Below are 25,826 nucleotides of genomic sequence, written 5' to 3'. Positions count from 1 at the left end.
CTTACATCGCATTAGCATTGGCTGTACAAGCCCCCCTTTCATACATTGCCTTGGTATGGCACTCATTACTTATTGCATCGCATTCATGGTAAGCCTTGGTAAGACTAGTGATATGTTCATTGATTATGCTTCTCTCCTTATACCTCCTACTATTCTTCTGCACCATTGTCACACACTTACACCACCCTCTAAGCTTCTATAAGCTTATGCACGATTGATACGTGCAGGAGACTCTAGGTAGGCGCCGTAGCAGCAGAGCATGGAGTAGAGTTGAGCAGTGAGGACTCCAGTGTTGCTGATTTCTCTCTCTTTTCCTTTTATTCTCATGTATGTCCTTTTGGACCTTTTGGATGATTGTAAAAGTTCAAATTTTTAGTGGATTTTGTGATGTGTGCCTTTGTTATTCTCAGATGTACTTGCTGTGATCTTGAGTATGCTCGCATTGGAAGTGATTATATTGTTATGAAAATCCTCCTTGTAGGATCCCAGGATCGGAACCTACCTCAGGAGCCGAGAATGGGGTACTACGGAGGCTGTTGCGGCCAGAACCGGCCATCGGGTTCCTTGTGAGTCCGGATACCGAGTCTGGGGCGTGACAGGAGTTGGTATCAGAGCATAGCAGGTAATTCTGGAAAGACTAAGGATGACATCGCAGGTCTGCTAAGAACATGGGACAAGTAGTGTCCCGAGATCCTTCGCTCTGTATTGAGCCTGTAATTGTCTTGATTCCTTGAGTCATCATTATTTTGTAGACGATGCCGCGTGGACGTGGCTCCCGTGGTCGTGGCACCCGTGGTCGTGGTGCACGTGGACGAGGTGCCCGAGTTACCCCTTCTACTCGAGCACATCCGGCTCCCGTTGTTGAGGATCCGATTCCTGAGGTCCCGATCCGGCCTGTTCCTCCAGTTGAGCCCGTAGCGCCCATACCTCCAGTTGCTCCGGTTCCCCCACCTATTCCCCCTACTCAGCCTGCTATTCCAGTTACTGAGGCTCCTGCTCCGTCGGCCACCCCCGTGCCTCCGCCGCCCGCCTTTCCGCTACCTATAGGAGCCGAGCATTTCCAGGTTGATGCGGCTTGTTGCCACCGCATTGTAGACCCGTCAGCCTCCGAGGTTTCTGGGAGTCTGACTTACCGCGTGCTAGTGCGATAGCTCGAGAGTTCCGGCATATGATCCCCAGGGTTTAGTGGTGACCCTGACCCTTCTGGGCTTGACGCACAGAGGTTGCAAATTTTTGACACTATGCAGTGTCCTGCGGATCAGAGAGTATCCCTTACGACCTATCTTCTTCAAGGTGAGGCTCGTCATTAGTAGTCATTCGTATCTAAGATGGTCAAGCCTAAGTTCATTTCGACATGGGTGGAGTTTGTGGTCCGTGCCGACTAGAAATTCTTCCCCGAGCACTGGTTTGCATCCTGCCCTTCGCAGCCATATGGTAGGGCATTGTATAGAACATTCGACCAGGTCGTACATCGGGCACTGGTTTATGAGGGGGACTAGGCTATGACCTAGAGATCAAGAGAGTAGAGTTTCGGTGGAGACCGGAAGAGGAGAGCATCAGCCGGCAGTTCCATGCAGCTCTGTCAGCAGAGATGGAGGAGTAGATCAGGGTTTCAACAGCCTACGATTCAGATAGTAGTTTCGTCATCATCATCAGCACCGCCAGTCGTTTCATCTTTCGGCCCCTTTTTCGGTGTATGCTTTGGTTATGGACAGGTCGGGCATCGGAGGCATGAGTGTGCCCTCTCCCCATTCAGCAGCAGTGGCCACCGGAGTTTCTCCCTCCTCCTCCTCCTCAATAGTAGCAACAGAGAGTACAGCTTCCACCTGCCGCTCCTGGGGCTCCTCCTCAAAAGTAAAGGCAGCCAGACAGACCTCCTCAATAGAGACAGTAGCAGCCGTGACACCAGCAGAGGGGATATCCATATGTTGTCCGTCCCTGGGTCCAGTATGTATAGCAGCCCAGCAGGCTCAGACTCAGGACCCTCAGTCTTCTAGTTTACTTCCCCTACTAGCTCAGAACCGTTTTTATTCTGTGCAGCAGGCGCAAGATCAGGACCCGCAGTCATCGATTGGTGGAGTCGTTGAGGGTATTCTTCTTGCTTCTGCTTGCGTTGCTCATGTTTTGTTTGATTCTCGATTGACCGGTATTCCATCGGAGTCCATGTCTGAAGCTTTGACCGTTTCGACTCCCATGGGGAAGTCTGTTATGTTGACCCGTCGCTGTCCTTCTTGCCCGGTGTTAGTAGGCGAGATATTCCTTCCTGCCGATCTGTTCGTGATGCCGATGTCAGGTTTTGATGTGATTCTGGGTATGGACTGGCTTGCAGAGTATGGTGCCGTCTTAGACTGTGCCGCGAGGAAGGTTACGTTTCACATTCCAGGCTTGCCAGTGTTCCAGTTCGTCGCCGAGCCCAGAGAAGAGCCATTATCTAGTTTCTTGGGCTCGGTCATTGAGGATTCTGTGGCAGAGAGTATTGAGCAGCTGCCAGTTGTTTGTGAGTACCCGGATGTGTTTCAGGAGATACCGGGTTTACCGTCGCGTCGTTAGGTGATTTGGTGCCCGGTACTGCGCCCATCTCGAAGGCCCCCTACCGGATGGCACCATTGGAGTTGAGGGAACTACAGGAGCAGTTGGATGAGCTCCGGGAGTTAGGTTTCATTCGTCCTAGTAGTTCACCTTGGGGAGCCCCGGTATTGTTTGTGAAGAAGAAGGATGGTTCGTTGCGACTCTGTGTAGATTATCGTGAGCTCAATAGAGTCACCATTAAGAACCGATACCCGCTTCCCCGTATTGATGACTTGTTCGATCAGTTGCAGGGTGCACAGTATTTTTCTAAGATAGACTTGCGTTCTGGTTACCATCAGATTCGGGTCCGAGAGGAGGACATTCCGAAGACGGCTTTCCGGACACGTTATGGTCACTTCGAGTTCCTGGTCATGTCATTTGGACTGACCAATGCGCCCGCTATCTTCATGCAGCTGATGAATGAGGTTTTTCGACCGTTCCTTGATCAATTCGTGGTGGTATTCATTGATGATATTCTTGTATATTCGAGGACTCGAGAAGACCATGCTGAGCACCTGCGGATTGTGCTTGAGACCCTCCGTGCCCACCAGCTGTATGCGAAGCTGGAGAAGTGTGAGTTTTGGCGGGAGGAGGTGAAGTTCCTGGTCACGTGGTGACGAGGAGGGTGTCGTGGACCCTCGAAGGTTGATGCGGTGAGTCAGTGGGCCAGCCCAAGAACGCGTCCGAGATTCGCAGCCTTCCTTGGTCTAGCGGGATATTACCGACGGTTTATCGAGAGTTTTTCCCGTATTCACCGCTAACCCGGTTGACGCAGAAGGGCGTCGAGTCATCTGGAGTGACGCTTGCGAGAAGGCATTTACGGTGAAGGACCGCCTCACGTCCCTGTCCTACTCTTCCCGATGGGAGTGAGGGTTTTGTTGTTTTTCCGATGCCTCCGAGTTGGCTTGGGTTTTTGGATGCGGCATGGGAAGCCTGGCGTATGCCTCGCGCCACCAAGGTCCATGAGGAACTACCCCACTCATGATTTGGAGCTCGCGGCAGTCGTCTGCACTCAAGGTGTGGAGGCATTATCTATACGGGCAAGTTCGAGCTCTTTACGGATCATAAGAGCTTGAAGTATCTATTTTCCCAGTCCGAGTTGAACCTGAGGCGATGGATGGAGCTTTTGAAAGATTATGATTTTGACCTTGAGTACCACCCAGGGAAGGCAAATGTGGTGGCGGACGCGCTCGCGTGGTGGAACATATGATGATTCATGAGTGGCGGATGCTCGAGGATGTATTAGAGTTTGACTTTGAGTTCGGTCTGCGGTCTTCCATTGTTCACTTTCGAGCTTGTCGATTCAACCCTCTTTAGTGGCTAGGGTGATCGAGGCTCGGACGGACGAGTCACTTGGGAGTATCGGCGAAGCCACATCCGTGGAGCATCGGTGGCGATTGGTTGATGGTGGATTACGCTTTAGAGGCCGGTTGTGTGTCCCGGATGTGCCGAGTTGCGTCATGATTTGATGCCGAGGCACACCGATCGAGACTTACTATCCACCCGGGCTCCACGAAGATGTATCGTGATATGAGGAGGCGGTACTTCTGGGATGAAGCGCCCGATTGCTAGTTTTGTGGCCGAGTGTGACACTTGCCAACGTGTCAAGGCCGATCATCGGAGACCCCCTGGTCCCCGTTGAGCGTTCCACAGTGGAAGTGGGAGCATGTATCGATGGACTTCATCGCAGTTTGCTGAGACTCAGCGCGGTCACGATACCATCCGGGTTATCGTCGATCGTCGGCGAAGTCGGCTCATTTCATTCCGATGTGCTTCCTGGTCTATGGACCGGTTAGCGAGATATTCATTGAGGAGATAGTGAGCGCACGGCATCCTTCGATCGTTTCACACCGAGACTCCAGATTTACGTCTCCGTTTTGGAGGAGTTTTCAACGAGGCATTGGGGGTCACTTTGCATCTCGGCACCGCTTATCATCCGCAGAAGGATGGGCAGACTGGGTCAACCAATCCTTGAGGATATGCTCGGGGCTTGTGTGATCGACTTTGCGGGCTTGGGGCGAGCATATGCGCCTCGCCGAGTTCGCATACAATAACAATCCGGCGACTATCGGCATGGCTCCTTTTGAAGCACTTTATGGCAGACCGTGCGATCTCCTAGTTGTTGGACCGAGGTTGGAGAGCGTCGTCTCTTAGGTCCCGAGCTTGTGCTGCAGACGTCAGAGGTTATTGATGTTATCAGGCGGAGGACGACCCCTCGAGTTCATAGTCGGGGACATGGTGTATCTCAAGGTCTCACCTATGAAGGGCGTGGTTCGCTTTGGTGTGAAGGGCAAGCTGGCCCCTAGATTCATCAGACCTTTTGAGGTTACCGAGCGCATAGGCGCTGTGGCCTATAGGCTTGCCTTACCTCCTGAGTTGTCCGCGATCCACGACATGTTTCATGTTTCTATGTTGCGGAAGTGTGGACTGGACACTATCCCCGTGATTGATTGGCAGCCACTTGAGGTCCGTGAGGATGCTTCTTATATTGAGCAGCCGATTCGTATTCTTGATCGGAAGGAGCAGGTCCTCAGGACCAAGGTCATTCCCTTGGTGAAGGTGTAATGTGGTCATCATTCGGAGGCCGAGGCGTCTTGGGAACGCAAGGCCAAGATTAGAGAACATTATCCCCATTTGTTTGATGATTGATTGATAAATGATTGTTTGTATTGCCTTCCTTATATGATGATTGTTATATAATGGTGGTGTTTTGTCTTTTATTTTATCCTAAATTAGTGAATTTTGAGGACAAAATTTCGTTGTTGGTGGGGAGGGTTGTGAGACCCGACCCGAGTTCGCATGTGTGCATATGTGTGTGTGAGTATGCATTTCATTCATTTTAGTCCCGCGGTCCTACCGGTCAAATTTCGACGATCTGTGACCTTAAGGTAGTGTTTGCGGTCATCCTTGAGTCCGGTCACGTAGACTCGACTCGGATCGAGTTGAGACCTATACCATTGTGACCGCATCGTCGTTGCGATTCCAACGACGCGTCTTGTGCATTCATCCGACTTATAGATCAAAAGTTGTGAGCATTTCATCATGTGGCCCACTTTTTGTACAAAAGCATATGGACCACTCTCAGGCACAAGTTCCCATGCACACCACCCACACACACTACAATTCCCTTGGAATAAACACTACCCATCCTAAACACTACCCACACCTAACCTACCCTAGCAAGCATTGTTTGTATCACCATAGGTTATGATTTCTTTCTCTAACCAAGGAGGGAGAGTAATGATGACTCCCCTACAACCTTTCCTTTCTCTCTCTCCTCCTTCATTCTCTCATTTTCCTCTTTCATGGAAGAATTTCCAGCCCTCCCTCTCCCAATTTCCAGCAACTTTCCCTTCCTTTCTTCCTCCATCTAGCCATCACAAACTCATCTTGACCATTGAACCTTTAAGCTTGGAGCTTGGAGTACCTAGTGTTGGTGGTAGCTTGAAGATTCAAGGTGGGTGATTATAATTGTTGATCTTATTTTCTAACCTTTGATCTTTTTTCTTTCTAGATGGATCATATGGGACCCACCAATCCATGGTGGGGATCCCATTTGATCCCATGGATGTGGCCCTTTGGCCCATCCTACATGCATGTCATGATCCATGATGGGGCCATTCTCCATGGACCCCATCATGATGTATTTTATAATCCACTCCATCTTAAGGTCATCTAGACCCTAAGGATCATGTTGGGATGGCATCCCAACCATCCATAACAATTATATATCATGCATGTAGTGATTTTTTTGTTGCATGTAAAATCAATGTAGTTGTATGGGTATGATTCACTCTTGGGAGGGCCCACTAGTGGCGGGGCCCTACCCCCATGGCCGGATTACTCTCTTTCCTTCTTTTCTTTCTCTGATGTATGGATGATAGTGTGTGTGTGGCCCATTTATAGTGGGCCTTGGATGTCCCAAAATAAATAAAAAATAAAAATCCAGCAAGGTGGGATGCTCTTATCACCTAACTCCATGATCATCGGACACCTTAATCAAATGCATGCAAGTGTCCTAGTTCTAGTATGTGATCTGGACTTATGTGGGGCCCACTGAGGAAGGCTACACACCCTTTTTATGGCTGGGATTATTGAGATATAAGCTGATGTGTCCAGCCATGTATTGCTGTCCAAAAACTTGGACTGTTGCATGGATTGTCATGTTCAATCTTTGGCATGGATTTTTGGATCATGATTGTCATTATTTTCTTTACAAGTATGGAGTATAATGAGAAGGTGTGGACCCCACCATGAGGTGTGATGGGTCATACCTCAGATGGTCCATGATATGGTACCCAAAAAGGAGGCCCATAGGGGTGGGCGGTCCACCTTGTTGGGCTGTCCAACCCACATGTATGGAGGGAAAACATACACTTCAGCTTGGTTTCTCTGAAGGATGGGCCACTTTTATGGACCCCACCTTACTTTATTTTATGAAGAAAATACTAAACCTCCATTTTTCCCCTCTTGGATGAAGGTTGGGCCCACCTTATTGGGTAAACAATGCATGGACAGCAACATCCCTTCCTGGACAGATTGAAATTCCTAATTTAATTAAAATATTTATGAGTATCCAAAAATCATAAAATTTTACAGAGAGGTGGTTCACTTATAGTAGGACCCACCTACAAAATTTTGGGGCCAATGGACACCTGTACACACCATGGTGGTGGCTGGACTGGCCCATTACAATACGGTGTCCAGATCAGTCCGATTTTTAGGACAGATTGATTTCTTTAAATAAATTAAAATATTTATATATGTCTAAAAATTTTGAAATTTTGTGGAGATATGTTCCACCCATTCTAGGACCCACTTACCAAATTTCAGGGCCAATGGACCTCTGTGTACACCATGGCAAGGGCCGGACTGGCCCACCACGTTGGGACGTCCAGGTCAGTCCGATTTTCTGGACAGTCTATTTTATTTAAATAAATTAAAATATTTCCAAGTGTCCAAAAATCTTGAAATTTTGTGGGGGTGTAGGTCACCTATGGAAGTATCACTCTGTAAAATTTCAGATCCAAAATACATTTGAGTTGCCCGTGGTGTGGCTGGAAGTGGTCTGCTAGGCAAGGACGCCCAGGCTGGGGCATCTAGCCTCTTCGTGGGCCCACCTCGATGTGTTGAATGTCCCACCACCCATCCATGTAGGGTCCTTAGGGGATTGATCATACTTGCCCCCTTTTTATTCAATTAGAACACATTAGGTGGATTTTTGGGCCATATACCCCAGGCCCATAGGACTGCCTACACATGGGACATCCCTGCCTTAGGCTACTGCTGGGCTTGCATTCTAACAGTCTGGCCCATTTCATATATGTATTGTATATCCTCTCTCATCTGGTGGGGCCCACAGTGATGTGTGTGAGCCATCCAGAATTAATTATACTAAGAAATACTTCTAATACTGAACTCCAACCAACCCAGAAATTTGGGTGGGCTGGAATTTGGCATTGAGCCCAATAATTGTTGCCTATAGATGTTCTTTGGGGCAATATGGCCCACTAGATTTGAGGAGGATTTATGTCAGTATCTTATCATCTTAATTTTTATTTTTGGGCTTAATTAGTGTATGATTAAAGGCCCATCCCAAATAGGATTCTTCTTGGGCTAGTCTCTTAGTTAAGTAAGGGCCTTATAGCCTTGGTTGGGGGAACTTTTGATAGGCCCATTGAACCCTTGGGTCCTATATTTACCATGTCATTGTAATGGGCCTTATGGGCTAAATACTCAAGTAGTTGGGCCCTTGTTTGCCCACTATAATAAATCCATACTTGGGCCGAGATGTGAGGCCCAACTTACATGTGTTAAAAATTTAAGAATTTTCCATATGTTGGGATAATGGGCTGCCCATTAGGCCTACCACAATGAATGAACCTATGACCCTTATGGTTGGGCCCTAACCTTGCTTAAGGGCCCACCAGGTTGCCTTTGTTTTTGGGCTTAGTGTATGGCCCACTAGGCCATGGGTTGATTGTGCCTTGGACCTTTCTTTACATATATAGTAGGCTACCTTTTGGGACCCAGTTGAGGTTGGATGTCCTCCTTGGTGGCCCTAAGGTAGGCCCAAGAGGCCCTTATAGGTGGTTAAAGGCCCACCTTGGGCCGGGCGACCTTTCCTCCTTAGGATTTTGACTCTCTTAGTTTGTGGGTCATCCCAAATCGGGCTCCCACTAGAGGGCTTCTCTTCTTCTTAGAATACTTGTCGATTGCCTAGGTCTTGACCCTCCTTGGGACAGACGATTTCATATTCCTCGGGTAGCACACTTACATCTTGCAACCCATATGCATCATCGTATGAATTGATTGCATTGTATAGTGGTCATTCGGGGATGGAGTTTCTTCCCTTTTGCACATTGAGTGCCCGAAACTTGTGCATGATTTGTGTGTGCGACTCATGCATTGGCATCGCATTTCATGAGGATACCGCCCTTGCTTCATCGGGGCCTTGCCTCCACAAGGACATTTGTGGATGGCCGCATGTGTGGACACCGGAAATATTAGTTGAGTATACCGGGTGCATAGGATGCCCATGGGTGAAATTCCTAAAACTTCCATGGTATCAAGGATCTGCTCCAACGCCGTGACCGGGTGGAATACATGAGCGCACGAGGGCCTTATACCATTAGGCCGCGACTCCCACTATCGTGTAGTCAGTTGGATAGGGGTGTGGCCTTACCTGCCTTGTGTAAGGAGGCATTGCTAGGCTGAGTCTGACCAGATCGTATGAGTCCGCTACCTTTAGGCCTTGTTGGTGATTAGCTATCCACAGGCGGGTAGTGAGGTTTCTCACGCTCGTTTGACTGTGCGGGGTCTGCAAAGCGACAGTCATTCAGCAGTGTAATGGACCCCAATGATTTCCTTATGATTGGAAATGTACTTGACATGTGGTTTGGATATGAGCACTGGCATTACTTGCATCGCATTAACATTGGTTGTGTAATCCCCTTCATGCATCGCCTTGGTATGGCGCTCAGTACTTGTTGCATCGTATTCATGGTAAGCCTTGGTAAGACTAGTGATATGTTCATTGATTATGCTTCTCTCCTTATACCTCCTACTATTCTTCTGTGCACCATTGTCACACACTTACACCACCCTCTAAGCTTCTATAAGCTTATGCACGATTGATACGTGCAGGAGACTCTAGGTAGGCGCCGTAGCAGCAGAGCATGGAGTAGAGTTGAGCAGTGAGGACTCCAGTGTTGCTGATTTCTCTCTCTTTTCCTTTTATTCTCATGTATGTCCTTTTAGACCTTTTGGATGATTGTAAAAGTTCAAATTTTTAGTGGATTTTGTGATGTGTGCCTTTGTTATTCTCAGATGTACTTGCTGTGATCTTGAGTATGCTCGCATTGGAAGTGATTATATTGTTATGAAAATCCTCCTTGTAGGATCCCAGGATCGGAACCTACCTCAGGAGCCGAGAATGGGGTACTACGGAGGCTGTTGCGGCCAGAACTGGCCATCGGGTTCCTTGTGAGTCCGGTTACCGAGTCTGGGGCGTGACACTTAGTATATCACAAATATGTGATAATAACCATAATGTTCGGTTTTCTAATCAAAGCTGTGAGATAATAAACAATAAGGGTTCTGTAATATTAACTGGACGTAGAACGTCTGAAAATTGCTATATTATTAGTGAATCCAGCTCATCTAATCAAACATGTTACATGGTCCATACAGACGAGACTGATTTATGGCACAAACGTCTTGGACATGTATATTATCGAAATTTATATCGATTGAGCAAACGAGAACTTGTAAGAGGTTTACCCAAACTTTAGAAATTAGATAAAATATGTGGTGAGTGCCAGATAGGCAAACAAACAAAGAACTCACACAAAAAGGTGAATTCAAATACCACATCAAGACCACTCGAACTTCTCCACATGGATTTGATAGGACCTACCAGAACGGAAAGTCGTGGTGGGAAAAAGTATATCCTAGTAATAGTCGATGACTTTACCAGATTCACTTGGGTAGTCTTCTTAAGGGATAAATCTGAAACCCTTGAAGAAGTAAGAAAAGTTCTCAAAAGGATTCAAACTGAAAAATCCTCTCAAATCAGTAAAATTCGTAGTGATCATGGATCTGAATTTGAGAATAGCAATTTTGAGAAGTTCTGTATCGACCAAGGAATATTACATGAATTCTCTGCTCCCAAAACTCCACAACAAAATGGAGTTGTAGAAAGAAAGAATAGGGTGCTTCAAGAAATGGCTAATGTCATGTTGAATAGCATGAAGCTCTCTAAAAATCTTTGGGCTGAACACAGCTTGCTATATTATTAACCGAGTATACACTAGCAAAGATAATAATAAAACGGCTTACGAATTGTGGTTCAATAAAAAGCCTACTGTTAAATACTTTCGAGTTTTTGGCAGCAAGTGCTATATTTTACGTGATCATGAAAATTTGGGAAAGTTCGATACGAAGAGTGATGAAGGTATTTTTCTAGGATATTCTTTAAACAGTCGAGCTTATAGGGTCCTGAATAAAAGGACTGGTGTGATTCAAGAATCCATTAATGTTGTCATTGATGATCACTTAAACACACCAATCTCTAATTTAGATAATGATGAAGTACTAATCATTGATAAACCCGATACTTCATCGAATCAGACTGATTCTGAGTACTGTTAAAGATCATCCAACCACACAAATTCTTGGAAACCCTCTCACCGGTGTTCGCACTCGTAGACAACTTGAGGATATATGTAATTATGTATGTTTTACATCCCAAATTGAACCATCTAACGTAAAAGAAGCTCTGGCTGATGAAAACTGGATTGTTGCGATGCAAGATGAACTCAACCAATTCGTAAGAAATGATGTTTGGTATCTCGTACCAAGACCTAAAGATAAACACATCATTGGAACAAAATGGATTTTCAAAAATAAGTCTGATGAATGTGGAAATATAATTAGAAACAAGGCTAGACTGGTGGTACAAGGTTATACTCAAATTGAAGGGATTTATTTCGATGAAACCTTTGCACCAGTAGCACGTCTTGAATCTATCAGACTATTTATATCCATTGCATGTTTTAGAAAGATAAAGATCTATCAGATAGATGTGAAAAGTGCTTTTCTAAATGGCGATTTACATGAAGAAGTCTATGTTGAACAGCCAATGGGATTTAAAAATTCCAAAAATATTGATCATGTATATCGGCTTAAAAAGGCACTTTATGGATTAAAATAAGCACCTAGGGCATGGTATGAGAAACTAACAAAATTTCTTTTAACTCATAATTTTCAAATGGGATCTGTTGATAAAACTCTGTTTGTTAAGAAACATAATGATCATATCTTAATGGTACAGATTTATGTTGATGATATCATTTATGGATCAACTTGTACTGACTTGACTACTGAGTTTGCAGATTTGATGAAATCACAGTTCGAAATGAGCATGGTTGGGGAATTGACTTATTTCCTTGGATTGCAAGTAAAGCAACAACCTGAAGGAATATTCATTTCTCAATCTAAGTATGCCTTGAACCTAATCAAGAGATTTGGATTTGAAAATGGCAAAAATTTTGATACTCCTATGAGTACTACCCTGAAACTATCAAAAGACTCTAATGGTAAAAATGTTGACTCAAAACTTTATCGGAGTATGATTGGTAGTTTGTTATATTTAACTGCTAGTAGACCTGATATTTCTCTAAGTGTTGGTATTTGCGCAAGATATCAATCTGATCCAAAAGAATCTCACTTGATTGCTGTCAAGCGAATTATTAGATATGTCGCAAGTACTGTAAATCTCGGTCTCTGGTATCCTCATGAAACCAATGTTCAATTAGCTGGGTACTCGGATGCTGACTGGGCTGGTAATCTAGATGATAGAAAATCAACCAGTGGTGGTTGTTTTTTCATTGGAAATTGTCTAGTTTCCTGGTTTAGTAAGAAACAAAATTCTATATCACTTTCAACAGCTGAAGCTGAGTATATTGCAGCTGGTAATGCATGTACACAGCTTGTTTGGATGCAACGAATGCTAAGTGATTATGGAATTAAACAGGATTCTATGTTATTACATTGTGATAATTCCAGTGCGATAAATATTTCAAAAAATCCTATTCAGCATTCTCGTACTAAGCATATTGACATTAGATTTCATTATATAAGGGAATTAGTAGAAGAAAATGTTATATCTCTAGAATATATTCCTACTGAAGATCAACGTGCTGATATTTTCACAAAACCTCTTGATAAAAGCAGGTTCAAAAAGATGAAATTTAATCTTGGCATGTGCATTTTAAATTGATAATTTATGCCTTCTTGTATAATATTGTATATATTTGCTAGATTGTATTTCAATTTTTGTAAAATTTGCAAGTATATTGAATTTTTGGGGTTTATACGACCAGTCGTGAGTATACACGAACAGTCGTACTACGACCAGTCGTAGATACCCACGACCAGTCGTGGGGCACGGGTTTCACTTCAAATTGGGGATTTTTCACTTTCTTCCTCATTTCTTCTTTCTTCTCCTTGGAGCCGAACTTCGACTCGTCGAACCCATCCTTCAAGTTCTTCAAGGTTAGTGTTCCAAATCCGTTTTTCTTGCATATTTGTGTCAAGATTGCTTCCTTTTCTCTCTTGAAGCTTTCTATCTTGAAAATCATTGAGATTTGGGGTTTGGGTTGTGAAAAATCTATTTTGAGCAAACCCACTTCTCAATCCTTTGCAACTTCTTTATTCCTTTAATTCCTTGTTGTAAATGGCTTCTAGAGGAAGAAAAACTACTTCACGTGGTCCTTCTTCTTCCTCCAGATCAACCCCTATCTCTAAACGTCATCTTCTTATTCCCAATGATAATCCATCATTTGTTAGGGACATTAGATCTCGTAAGGTTATCGTTGAACATCCTGTTGATGTCAATCACATTGCTCCATTTGACATCCTTCCTATGCTTGAAGCTGTAGGTTGGACTAACTTATTGCATTGGGGTGGGCCTGCATACCGGTCCATTGCCCAATCCATGTTTTCATGTATTAGTGCATTTTCACAGGATAATTTAACTTTTCAAATTTCTACTAGAGAAGGGCCATTTGACGTTGATCGTCATTTAATTTCAGCCCTTATGGAAATTCCTGTGAATGATGAGGGTATTCCAATTCATAATTTAACTGATAAACCCTCAATGGCTGAAAAACGCATGCTCACTAGAGACTTGTGCAATATGGATGTTCAATGGACTCAAAAAGGGAATGCGCTCCCCGCAAGGTATTTGTTACCCAAATACAGAATTCTCCACAGAATCTTTGTGTCTAATCTGTATCCTCGTTCGGGTAATAAATCTGACCTGACTTCATTTATGGTTCGTGTTATCCATGCTATCTCAAATGGTACTCAGATTTGTTTGTCATCCTTAATCTGTCATTTCATTCTTCAGTTTCGACTCCATCCTGGTCACAGTGACATTCCATTTGCATACTTTATGACTGTATTGGCTACTCATATGTTAGTCGATATGCCTGTTGATGAAGCACCAATCCATCATCTGATCTTCAACAATACAAATATTAATAAGATGAAGTTGGATCTGCTTCCTGAACAAGGTGGTGGTGGTGATGGTGGTCCTGAAGAAGCTGGTGTTGACATTAATATGGATGACATTTTTGAGGAACTGGATTCTGACTCAGCTAATGATCCAGATTTTATACCATCTGATGTTGATGCACGTCTGAGTGCATTAGAAGGTAAAGTTGAGAATATAAATGTTAAGTTGGAAAACATGTCTGTTGCTCATGATTTGCAATTCAAGTACATGCGCAAATATCTTAGGCGCTTAAACAAAGGCATGCACCAACTTGATCCTTCTATTCCTGCTCCATCTTCAAGTTCTAGTTCTGACTAGTTTCTATGAGACTTTTTGGTATGTAATAACTTTATTACTTCGCACTTGTTTGCTTGAGTTTGAGTTGGATTTTATGCTGGATATTTGTTCTTGATGTAATATTTATGCTGGATATATGTGATGCTATCTTGAGTATCTCTATGACTCTTTTGCTATACTCTATTCTCTCCTTATGTTTACTCTCATGACTTCCTTTATTTAGTTCTCCTTTGTCATATTGTGACAAAAAGGGGGAGAATGGTTTGTTCTTAATGTGATTATGAGAGGAGTAGCATTGAATATGTTACTCAGGGGGAGTGGGGAGTCTTGAATATATGTTTGATCTTGTTGATTGATAATGGTTGAATGTTGAAACTGGTTGAATGTTGAATATTGAATACAGGGGGAGTGGGGAGTCTTGAATATATGTTTGATCTTGTTGATTGATAATGGTTGAATGTTGAAACTGGTTGAATGTTGAATATTGAATATTAATTTGCAGGTATTAACCAGTTATTTTTTTTTTGTTATGTGTTTTGTCACTAATTTGACAAAGGGGGAGATTGTAAGTGCTATAGTTTATGTCCCTGTTTGTTGTCAAATTTGTGGTGCCAAAATCACTATTATACTCTGTTATATATAACTTGCATAAGTGAAGCTCTCTCAAGGATCAACATTCATAAACAAAGCTAAGCTCACAACAAGCAAAGCTCACAAGTACAAAGATCAATCTTGAATGTAAGATCTGCTCACGAAACAAGACTCAAGCTGAAAAGAAAGTACAAGGCAAGACTCAAGCTGAACTCAAGACTCAAGCTAAAACTCAAGCCACTTTCAAGATTGAGCTACATCAAGGTTTGATCTACATCAAGACTTCAAGGCTCATACTTCAAGGTCTCTTGTTCCTAATGCTTCAATGTCCATACTTCATGATTGAGGTTTGTTTGACCATAGGTTGACCTTAGAAGTAGGTCATTTCGGATACATAAGTCGAATGTTATTTTTCATGTGATTGGTCTGTTCTTCGACTAGTCCTAGGCCTTCTTCGACTAGTCCTAGACTTGCTTCGACCAGTCTAAGAAATTCCTCGACCAGTCGTAAGTTTGTTACAAATTCCGGATAAAATCTGTTAGCCTTCGACTAGTCCTGGAATCTGTTCGACTAGTCGTAGGAACAGTGTCGATCTTCGACAGTCGTACAACCTTCGACTCGAAGTCCCACGAAGATATTCAGGTCCTACAACCAGTCGGAGGAACCCTACGACCAGTCGAGACCTACGACCACTCGTAGAACGGTCGAGCATATCCCGCCGATTTTTCAAATATCTGTTGTTGCTTCGACTAGTCGAAGAACACTCTAACAATCGAAGACCCGATCTTCTCACCTATAAATAGTGCACGATTCTCAGAAGAAATTATCGATTTAATTAAAGTATTCAAGCCAATCTTCGTCGAACTTCTGAGAGATAATTCTGTGCTCCATCTAAGCTAAGTGTGCTTATTTAATATTCTCTTTCCTTAGCTTTATTTTAATTGATTTTGTTTCTTATATTCCAATCTGATTTGATAAAGAGGAATTATTATTCCCTTTCTTTGGAATCAAAATCAATTAAGGCAAGCCCTATTTGGTTTAATTTAAAATCTATTAGAATTAGAACCATTGTAATCGAGTACTGGACATTGAACTTGGACATTCAATCATCTACTTTGATTTGGTTCTACCGGGCTGCTACAACGAAGGAGATTTTCAGGTATTTTACATATTGTAAATTCCTTTCTATTATTTTGGTTTCTTTCAAGATTTGCCAGAAAAATCTTGTTATATTGGTTATCTGAGGAAAGCCAGGAAAACTCAGAAGTGGGGTTTTTTAATTGTGTAAGCCCACGGACAAAGACACAATTGTAAGGGTTTTGGGTGAACCTGGGAAAACCTATTTTTAGTGAACGCTAATATCCCTTGTGTGAGGATATTAGGAGTGGAGTAGCATTTTGTGTGGCTGTTGTTTAACAGTTGGTGAACACACAGGCGAACCACTATAATCCCTTGAGTTGTGGTTGATTGTTTTATTCTTCTAATTTTTTATTCTTTTTGTGGGATGTATGTATGGTGGTGAATGTTGTAATTATTTCAAGCTTTGTGAGAATGTTGTAATAGCTTAGAATTTACTTTCTGCTATTCCTTTATAAGCTTGATTTTCAATTTCATTTGAAAGTTGTTCCAGCAAGGTTGCCCTGCCATTTTTATGGTGTATGGCTGTCCCTAGAACAATACATCTTTAATTACAAGTTATTTCAATTCAGTTTATATTTATTTTTGTATTCCTCTTCGATTTGAGACTTGATACAAAGACCTTTCTAGAAATAAGGTTGTCCTACCATAAACTCTGTTTTTGATGTAAGGTTGTCCTTAGAATAACGTTTGTATCAACCTCTCGAGATCTGAATTTTGAGGTTCTTTTTCTTTCCTGCATTGTTATTTAATTTGGCTATCATTTTCTTTATTATTCCGCTGTTATAAGTTTTTATTTGGCATTGTCCTATTCACCCCCCCTCTAGGACATATAGCTTGGCCTTTTCACCAGCAGCGATGTATTTGGAGTTCCGAGGTGCTCGACCAGTCGAGGGACTGGCTCAACTAGTCAAAGGTCCCTTCAACTGGTCGAAGCCCTCGTTCGACTAGTTGAGGGTTACGCAAACGGTGCACGGATTCCGCGCGGACTGCATAAATTTGACCCGGTTTCTAAGGAAGTGCATAAGTGGGGTTTCCCCTTCTATAAATAGGAGTCCCTAGGGCCATTAGCAAGTATTTTAAGGTTTTCTAAAGGTATTCCAAGGGTTTCTAAAAAGGTTCTAAGGTTATTAAAAGGTGTAGTAAGGGTAAGATTCGAGGTTATTCGAATCGGGTAAGTCCTCTCTTTGTAATTTCTATTTTCATAGTGGATTTCTATCGCTTTGTGTCATGATTTTTTCCCGAAAGAGTTTTTCACGTTAAATCTTTGTGTTCTTTTTTGTATGCTTGGTACTCTTGGATTGCTATCCCAAATCCAGATTGTGTGATTCTCCAAAACAAATCCCAACATTTATCAGGGGTCAGACTATGATCTCTTTTAAGAATCAAGTGGGTCGACATTTCTAAGTGGTTCACAGCTTACGAAACAAATGTATGGTGAGGAAAAAAAAAAAAACCTGGGGCGAAGTTTTCTATCGCAACCATCTGTTTCCAACATCGTGGCCCACCTAATGGGTAGACAATCTCGATTTTTTGGGAAAAGAACATATACGCGGTAAGAGCCATCACCTACTGGATGGCCCTGATATCACGCCCATCTGCCACGTTGGCAAATGTGGTGGCATGGCTGTGTGGGCTCATCGAATCTGATGGGTGGGCTATCAGATGAGTGGCCTGAGAAGGGTCGTTTTAAGCAAAAGAGTTGATGAAGCAATGAAGCAGAGCAGAAGGCATAAGTTGGACTAAGTCAAAGGGAAGATGTAGCTAAAATTACAAACTGTTGCAGCCCATGATCTCCACATATGTAACTACCCACTCCACCTCAATTCTCCCACATTCTTCTCCTCACATCCAAACTTTAATATAAAAACCTCCAAATACTTGTCAAAAACCAAACACTCTTACGTTCTTTAATCCCAACTCCAGATAGAGCTTCCCTCAAAGCAATTTTGTTATAAGAGAAAATGGCTTCCACCTTCGTAGCTTCTTGCAACATCTTCTTCTTCTCCTTCCTCTTCCTGATCATCTTCTTTTCTCTCTGTCTTCTGCCCGTTGCAGCTTTTGAGTTCGATGTGGGAGATGATGATGGGTGGAAGGTTCCGCCTTCTGACAAGATTCAATTCTACAATTCATGGGCATCGAAGAAAAGGTTCCAAGTCGGCAATACCCTCAGTAAGTGCTAAAAAATAAATAAATAAAGAAAAGACCCATGTCTTGTTTTGTAGTCTCCTTGTGATATGAGTTGCAATTTCATGTTCTTCTTCTCCTTCGTCGCTTCTTGCAACATCTTCTTCTCCTCCTTCCTCTTCCTGATCATCTTCTTTTCTCTCCGTCTTCTGCCCGTTGCAGCTTTTGAGTTCGATGTGGGAGATGATGATGGGTGGAAGGTTCCGCCTTCTGACAAGCTTCAATTCTACAATTCATGGGCATCGAAGAAAAGGTTCCAAGTCGGCGATACCCTCAGTAAGTGCTAAAAAATAAATAAAGAAAGAAAAGACCCATGTCTTGTTTTGTAGTCTCCTTTTGATATGAGTTGCAATTTCATGTTCTAAGCACATCTCATGCCAAGTCCTTGCGTTATACCTTTTTCTATAGTTGATTTGTTCTCCTTAAATCATTCGTGTTAATCTGCATGCTCTCTCTCTCTCTCTCTCTCTCTCTCTCTCTCTCTCTCTCTCTCTCTCTCTCTCTCATCCAATTATAATCATGATTTAGATTACTTTCGCCATTGCTTTGAGATCGTAGCGGCTTATAAGGATGAAAAGAGGCTTCATCTGGAACACCCAGAATGGTAGCCCGCCCAAATCTCGATCCTACACATGGCTGTGTAGGACGATCAAAACCGTTCATCTGGTTGATACAGTCATAGATGATCCATAGTGTAAACAACTTCCCATGCAATCCAATGAGAAATGGAGTGAGGTGTAAAATGCATCTTCTTTTCAGCACGTGCTTGTGTCTCTTTGGAGGAACATGATCAATCCAAAGGTGCAAGATCTGTGTCATTCATCAGTGTTGCCCAGTAGTGTATGTGTAGCAGTCCAGTCATCAAGTAGGCTAGATATGTGTGAAAAGAATGAATGGCCTAGATCCAATGTACACATGTTGTGCCGACTGATGACCATGTCAACCTAAATTCCAGGTCATCACATATAAACAGTGCACCCAATTTGCTGAATGACCGGGATCTCTCACACGTACCACATTGGCATATGGGAAATGAATCATGAGTAGTCACAGTAGTATTTGTTAATATATAATCTCGACTTTATAAATGGCAAAATAAAACTTTTTGTTTTTCTGTTTCAGTCTTTGAGTACAAGAAAGATTCATTGATGGTAGTGAATGCTGAGGACTACAGCCAATGCAATTCCTCTCACCCCATCTTCTTCTCCAACAATGGCCACACTGATTTCAAGCTTGATGAATCGGGACCGTTTTATTTCATCAGCGGAGTCTCTGGGCACTGTGAGAGAGGTCAGAAGATGATCGTTAAGGTATTGGGTCAATCTCCGGCACCCAGAAACTCTCCATCGCCGCCTGGTGGTGGGTCCATCAACCCTCCTGGCTCCACTAAGTCGGATGCCACAGTTCCAATGACTAGGATTACTTATATAGTGATTAGCCGGTTGGTCATTTCAGTCCTTGGGTTTTTGCTTCATTGAATTTTAGGGTTCATGGTCTACATTTACATGGCAAGGCATTGTTAGTATATCTTTAGTCTTGCCTTTTGTTTGAGTTGGTCTTTATATTATTCTTCTTTTATCTTATATGTGGATGTTACTTTGTGTGTGTTTAATTATGTGAGTTTTCGAAGTTAACCTTTGCGCCTTTTTTGTTGCTTTTATATGTTTGTTAATAAACATTCAAGTCGTGGAATCCAACCATTTTGATTGGGACGGGTATTTTATTTTTCTCTTTATTTTTTAAAAGGCTATAGTCCTGATGTCATCAGAGATAATGTAGCCCAATCAAAATTCAGGGAACAGACATTCCCTATTTACCAGAAACTGACGATCCGAAATTCCATTTTGAGAGGTCTCCTTATTTGACCACTTTCTGTAAAATTAAATTCACAGTCGTTAACCACTCTTTATCAGTGAAAAATGACAATATTACCACCAGAAGTTGTCTTATCTTGCATACGTCCATGGAGGGATCAATCTTCATCACCGTCTACCATCTAAGAACCGACTACATTGCTTGCCAGCTCCTTTTAAATGGTCTAGATGGCTATCTACCACTTTGGAACTGTCCAGATCGTTGTTCCAACTACTTAATTTGAACCGTTCATAGGTGGTACTTAAATTGGACAGAAAATGATAAACTAAATACACCTCCAATTAAGCCAAAAATTGGGTAGCATTTCGTAAAAATATCTATATTTTATCCCGTGTGGATGAAATGGGATTTTCATCTTGTGGGCCACTTCATAGATAGACCATTGGTCGAAACTACACGTATTCGACTGTGAACATTTGCTAAGCGTGCAATAAATCTCCAGTAGACGCCACATATATATGTGCCAGCATGGCATGATAGGTATGAGATCAAAATCCATCCATCCATCAGATCGGTACCACTACATTGATGCCCTGGCCGAAGGGATAAGGTAGACCACAGTTTACAAAAACAAATGTACGTATCTGAAAAACTTTTTTATAATCCATCCACGTGTTTTCAATATTGAGGCTGAGTCGCTGATTAGCTTAAGTTTTATTTATTTATTTATTATTATTATTTTTTTTTGGGGGGGGGAAACATGTGCAAGGTCCACCTGATGGATGCCAGGTATGTGGCGTGTACACTAGGTTTATTGGACAGGCTTGCGCGCTTAGAAAAAACTCATATTTTAGAGCCACTATCTTTTGTCCCTTTGACCGCGGATCGTCTGTGCTGAAAGGCACGGTGAAATTCTGGGCCATCGCTTTACACTGGTCATGTCATCTCTAATCATGCTAGCTTACAAAATATACTGATTTTTTATTTTAAATACAATGCATACCTGTATAACTTTTAACGTGGAGAACTTCCCATATCTTTTTAGAGCATGAGCCACCAAAGAAAGTAGCGGGATTGAATGGCTACCATTAGACAGCTTTGTCCGCCTCTCTAAAGAAGTTTTCAGTACCATCTCCGGAGTCTACCTTCATTGATATCATTATGCAGCTCGTCAAGTTGAAGCCTTAGGTGCAACTGAGTCTATATTACAACAACAACAGGAAAAAAAAAAAAACCCTTTAACCTCAGCTCAAAACCATGGCTAAAAGGGTTTTGAGCCACACCCCATTCATTTTGAGTCCAGGCATGGCCCATTTCAATCACGTATGGACCTACGTTTTGAGGCTCAGGCATAGTTTGTTGTTTAGAATTTAATGGTTCGAGTGGATTTTACATGCTGGATTTCTCTCTTCCAGCGGTTTCCACTGGTATGACCCACTTGAATAACGGATCAACTAATTTTTTTTTTTACTGTTGGGCCCATCTTAGGGTTCCATATCTAATGGTCAGAGTGGATCTAACATGCAAATTACAATGGAGCTCTTGAAAAATAAAGAGTGGCTTCCTTCTCGGTGTGCCCAGGATCTTAGAAAACTTTAGGACTTTGATTGTTGAGACTGTTTTATGCCCAAAGAGTCTCAGGATGCAGGGGAAATCCCTTGTTAACGTGGCTAAGTGTTGTGAGCCCCATGATGTATGTATTACATCCACACTGCCTCCCCACTTTTTCACATAATTTTAGGGCACAAGCCCAAAAATGAAGTACATCTAAAGCTCAAATGGACCATAATACTGTTGGAAAAATGTGTGGGAAATACCAAAAAATAAAATAAAATAAATTAAATTATTTTCTTTCACCAAGCTAAATCATGTAAAATATATAATGTCCTTAAAGCGTGATTCGCCCTTATCAAATTGTTGTTGGGTTACAGGAAAATTATTTCTAAGATAAGACAAGCCTATTTGGATCTGTGTTCAACAATAATGAAGGGTCCACATAGGAACAATTTCAACGTAGCAGATCTTCTGGCATAATCGAAATGAGAATGTGTTAACAGTATTTTAAAATGGAGATGTAATCCTTAGGATCTGATGGATGAGGAGAGATGTGAGTTTGAGATGATGAAATTTAGACTAGAATAGTCCAATTTATATAGGCACCAGGGAGTGGACCATTGTTAGGTGGGCATCAATGGTTCAGAATGTTTGAAAAATATTTCTGACCGTTAATTATTAATTTCAGCAATTTCTGGTGATCGAATTGGAAGATCTGACCGTTGGATCGTCATGGCCCATCCGTAGTGGCTTTTAAGGCAGCTAGCCGTTTTCATAAACGGTTGACTGTTTCGGATTAATAATTTGATCGCTCTCAATTGCCTGTAAAGCCCTGGCTCATTTCAGACACATTGCACCTAGGCTCATACTAGACCACTCGCATTGCCAGCACACCATCTCACGACGGTTCGCATAAGGTTTTAAGGGAGCGACCCCTCTGCGACACGATGCACATGTCACTATAGCCACCCTGCCGTCGTGCGAGTGCATACTCCAGTGCGTAACCCAAGCGTCATAATCTCCAAAAGCTCAAATAAGAATATTACATAAACATCCTCATATAAATCACGATTCTCTTCTTTTCATTTCCGATGTGGGACAAAAGCGCACACATCCAACTTTTTGATTCGAAATTCCCAAAAAAAAAAAAAAAGCGTTTTGGCGGCAAAATCTGAAAATTTTGAAATTGTTGATTCGATTTTTATTTTTATTTTTTTAAAAAAAACCACTAATCTCAGCAACCACATAAAGCAATGCGGATTGAATCCCTACCATTAGAAAAATTTTGGGAGCAAAAGAAGTTTTGAGGCAAGTTGATATTTGTGTTTTCCCTTATATTCCCATCTGCGTGACCTTATGAACAGGTTAAATGGAGAACAAAGATCAAGATGGACCCTAGAAAGGTCTCAACAGTGCGCATTACTATCTCCAAGCTTTATATGGTGTGGTCCACTTGATCTTTAGAGTTGCTCAATTTTTGGATTGTTATCCCCAGAAATTATCTGGAAAAATGGATGGATGGTGTAGATACAACATATAGGTCAGGCCCACAAAACTTTTGCGACGTCAACACAGTACCCATAAGGTTCTGTGCTATTCAATCCACGGAATGTCTTAAATCTGTAAATTTATTGTCTGCTCGACCAGTCGAGGGCTTGCCTTGACTGGTCGAGCACCACTCGACTCGAAGTACAGTGTGCAATATTTTTTGGTGTCGACCAGTCGAGGATCAGGCTCGACCGGTCGAAGGGCTCCTTCGACCAATCAAGGACCTGACTCGACTAGTCGAGGGTTACGCAGATTCTACACGGATTTTGTGCGGACTGCGTAAATTTGAGGCAGTTTTGCAAAGGTGCAGAAGGGGTGTTTCCTAAAATATAAATAGGAGTCTCTAGGGCTATTCTAAAGTATTCTAAGGCTTTCTAAATGGGTTTCAAGGGTTCCTAAAAGGATTTTAGGATTTCTAAATGGTGTAACAAGGGTGAGATTCGAAATTGTTCGAATCAGGTTAGTCCTCTCTCTTGTAATTTCTTTTCATAGTGGATTTCTGTTGCTTTGTGCCATGGTTTTTTTTCCGAAAGGATTTTTCATGTTAAATCTTTATGTTCTCTTGTGATTGTTTGTTGCTCTTGGATTGCTGTCCTAGGTCTAGATCTGTGTGATTCTACAGCACAAATCCCTAACAAGTGGTATTAAAGAAATCGTTGGAGCACATATCTGAATCTGAGGGATTAGTAATAATGGGAAGCACTAGGTATGAGATCGAGAAGTACTCATGGAAAAATAATTTTGAGTTATAAAAGATCAAGATGATCAGTTCTTTAATCAAGCAAGGCGAAGATGGAGCTCTTGAGGAGCGAAAGTCTACTATGACTGATGATGAATGAAATACTCTTGATAAGAAGGTTTTATCATTGATCTGTTTATGTCTCATGGATGAGGTTCTTTACAATGTCATGAGGGAGAAAACTACGGCTAAGTTATGGGCAAAGTTAGAGGATGTCTATGTGAAAAAATCATTTGAAAATCGTCTACTCTTGAAGTGGCAGTGGTCTTCAAGATGACAGAGGGAAGAGATCTGGACGCTCACATTAACAACTTTAATAAATTGATTTGCAAATTACTGGATATTGAGGAAGTGATGAAAGATGAAGAACAAGCATGTATGTTACTGAATTCTCTTCCGGCGTCATATGAGTCATTTAAGGACACAATGTGCTCCACGAATAAAACTCTGAGTATTAACATTGTTATCTCAGCCCTTCAAGGAAAGGCTATGAGAAAGCTTAATGTCAACATGGGGATATCTTCTGAAGCACTGGTTACAAGAGATAGAAATTCTAAACGAGGTACAGGTTCTTCAGGTTCTATGTCACGCCCCAAACCCGAAAATCGGATTCATAGGAATTTCGATCGCCAAATCTGGTGCCGACAGCCTCCGTAGTATCCCATTCTCGGCTCCTAGCGTTCATACGCCAGATTCCGATCCTAGGATCCTATAAGGAGGATTTTTTTTTTCCAATATACATTTAACTCGTAATAAGCATAATCACAAGTATACCCAAATTACAAAGACAACATCATCATCACATATCCACTAATATAAACATTTGAATACAATACTGAAAGGAAAATACATAAATAAAAAAAATCAAGCTCCAGAGGACTGCTACAAGCTCCAAGCTCAACACTGCTGCAACCTATCATCATCTGCACGCATCTATCGTGCATAAGCTTATGGAAAGCTTAGAGGGTGGTGTAAGTGTGTGCACAAGGAAAGTGCCAAGTATTCAATACAATGCCATTATCATACAAACTGGAAATACCGGTAATCCATAAATCGTACAATATCGGAATACTAACAAGATCATGAATTATCTGAATAAGCAGAAATACTGACAAGAGCAGGAATTATCAGAGTAAACAGAAATACTCACGAGATCATAGATCATACGATAACAGAGTAAGCAGAAGTACGAACAAGTCCATGAGCCAATCAATATCAGAATACACAGTATATAACAGCTATGTAAACGAGGAGTCATAAAGAGCCAAATATCAACTGCCGAGAATGCAATGGGGTATATAATTCCTTATGTGGTCACAAATACGTCAGCCATATCTAGACCATATAAATGCAGAAGCACAGTAACCCAAGATGTCGTATGCCGCGGATGTAATGCAATATGTGGTGCGAATGGAATGAACATTCTGGAGTATGAAGTCGGGAGGGTAGTACGTAGTATCGCAGGCTATGGGGTCCATCACAAGGGACTTCTATCCAAACCAGTCCCATACCTAAATTTGGATAGTCAGACTCAATGTGGTAAACTCCTGATCTCAGGTTAGTCGCGCGCCCCAACCGAAATCCTGGCCATTGCGAAGGCACACGTAACAACTAGTTGCGTACCACCAACCCGAGTAAATAGTGAATGAATGAATGCATGAATGAGTATGTAACTCCTACTCACTAAATCCACATATCAGTACAGTTCATCTCTGGGATCATCACCGGGGTTTAGTACACTCCAAATGGCACTGCCGCTCTCCTAGCCGCACAGTCCAAGTGAGCGTAAGAAACCTCACTATCCGCCTGGCCAATAGTCTGCCAATACCT

At 42.3% G+C, this 25,826-nt stretch overlaps 1 protein-coding gene across 1 annotated transcript; it reads left to right on the top strand.

Annotated features, from left to right (window-relative positions):
* Positions 1-18,390: 18,390 nt before the first annotated feature.
* On the top strand, positions 18,391-19,923 carry LOC131238880 (early nodulin-like protein 21). Its single transcript, XM_058236469.1, has 2 exons — positions 18,391-18,616; positions 19,463-19,923. Exons 1-2 carry the CDS (start codon positions 18,391-18,393, stop codon positions 19,816-19,818), a joined length of 582 nt encoding a protein of 193 aa, XP_058092452.1. The 3' UTR covers positions 19,819-19,923.
* The last annotated feature ends 5,903 nt before the right edge of the window (positions 19,924-25,826 follow it).

The sequence above is a fragment of the Magnolia sinica genome, chromosome 3, assembly GCF_029962835.1.
Source record: "Magnolia sinica isolate HGM2019 chromosome 3, MsV1, whole genome shotgun sequence".
Taxonomy (NCBI): domain Eukaryota; kingdom Viridiplantae; phylum Streptophyta; class Magnoliopsida; order Magnoliales; family Magnoliaceae; genus Magnolia; species Magnolia sinica.
The sequence above is the reverse complement of the archived record's forward strand: the minus strand, read 5'-3'. Positions and strand labels throughout refer to the sequence as shown.

Excerpts from the sequence above, each read along its gene's own strand:
- LOC131238880 (XM_058236469.1), top strand. The coding sequence starts at position 18,391 with ATGAGTTGCAATTTCATGTTCTTCTTCTCCTTCGTCGCTTCTTGCAAC. Across the intron at positions 18,617-19,462 it reads CCAAGTCGGCGATACCCTCA|TCTTTGAGTACAAGAAAGAT; the intron begins GTAAGTGCTAAA and ends TTTCTGTTTCAG.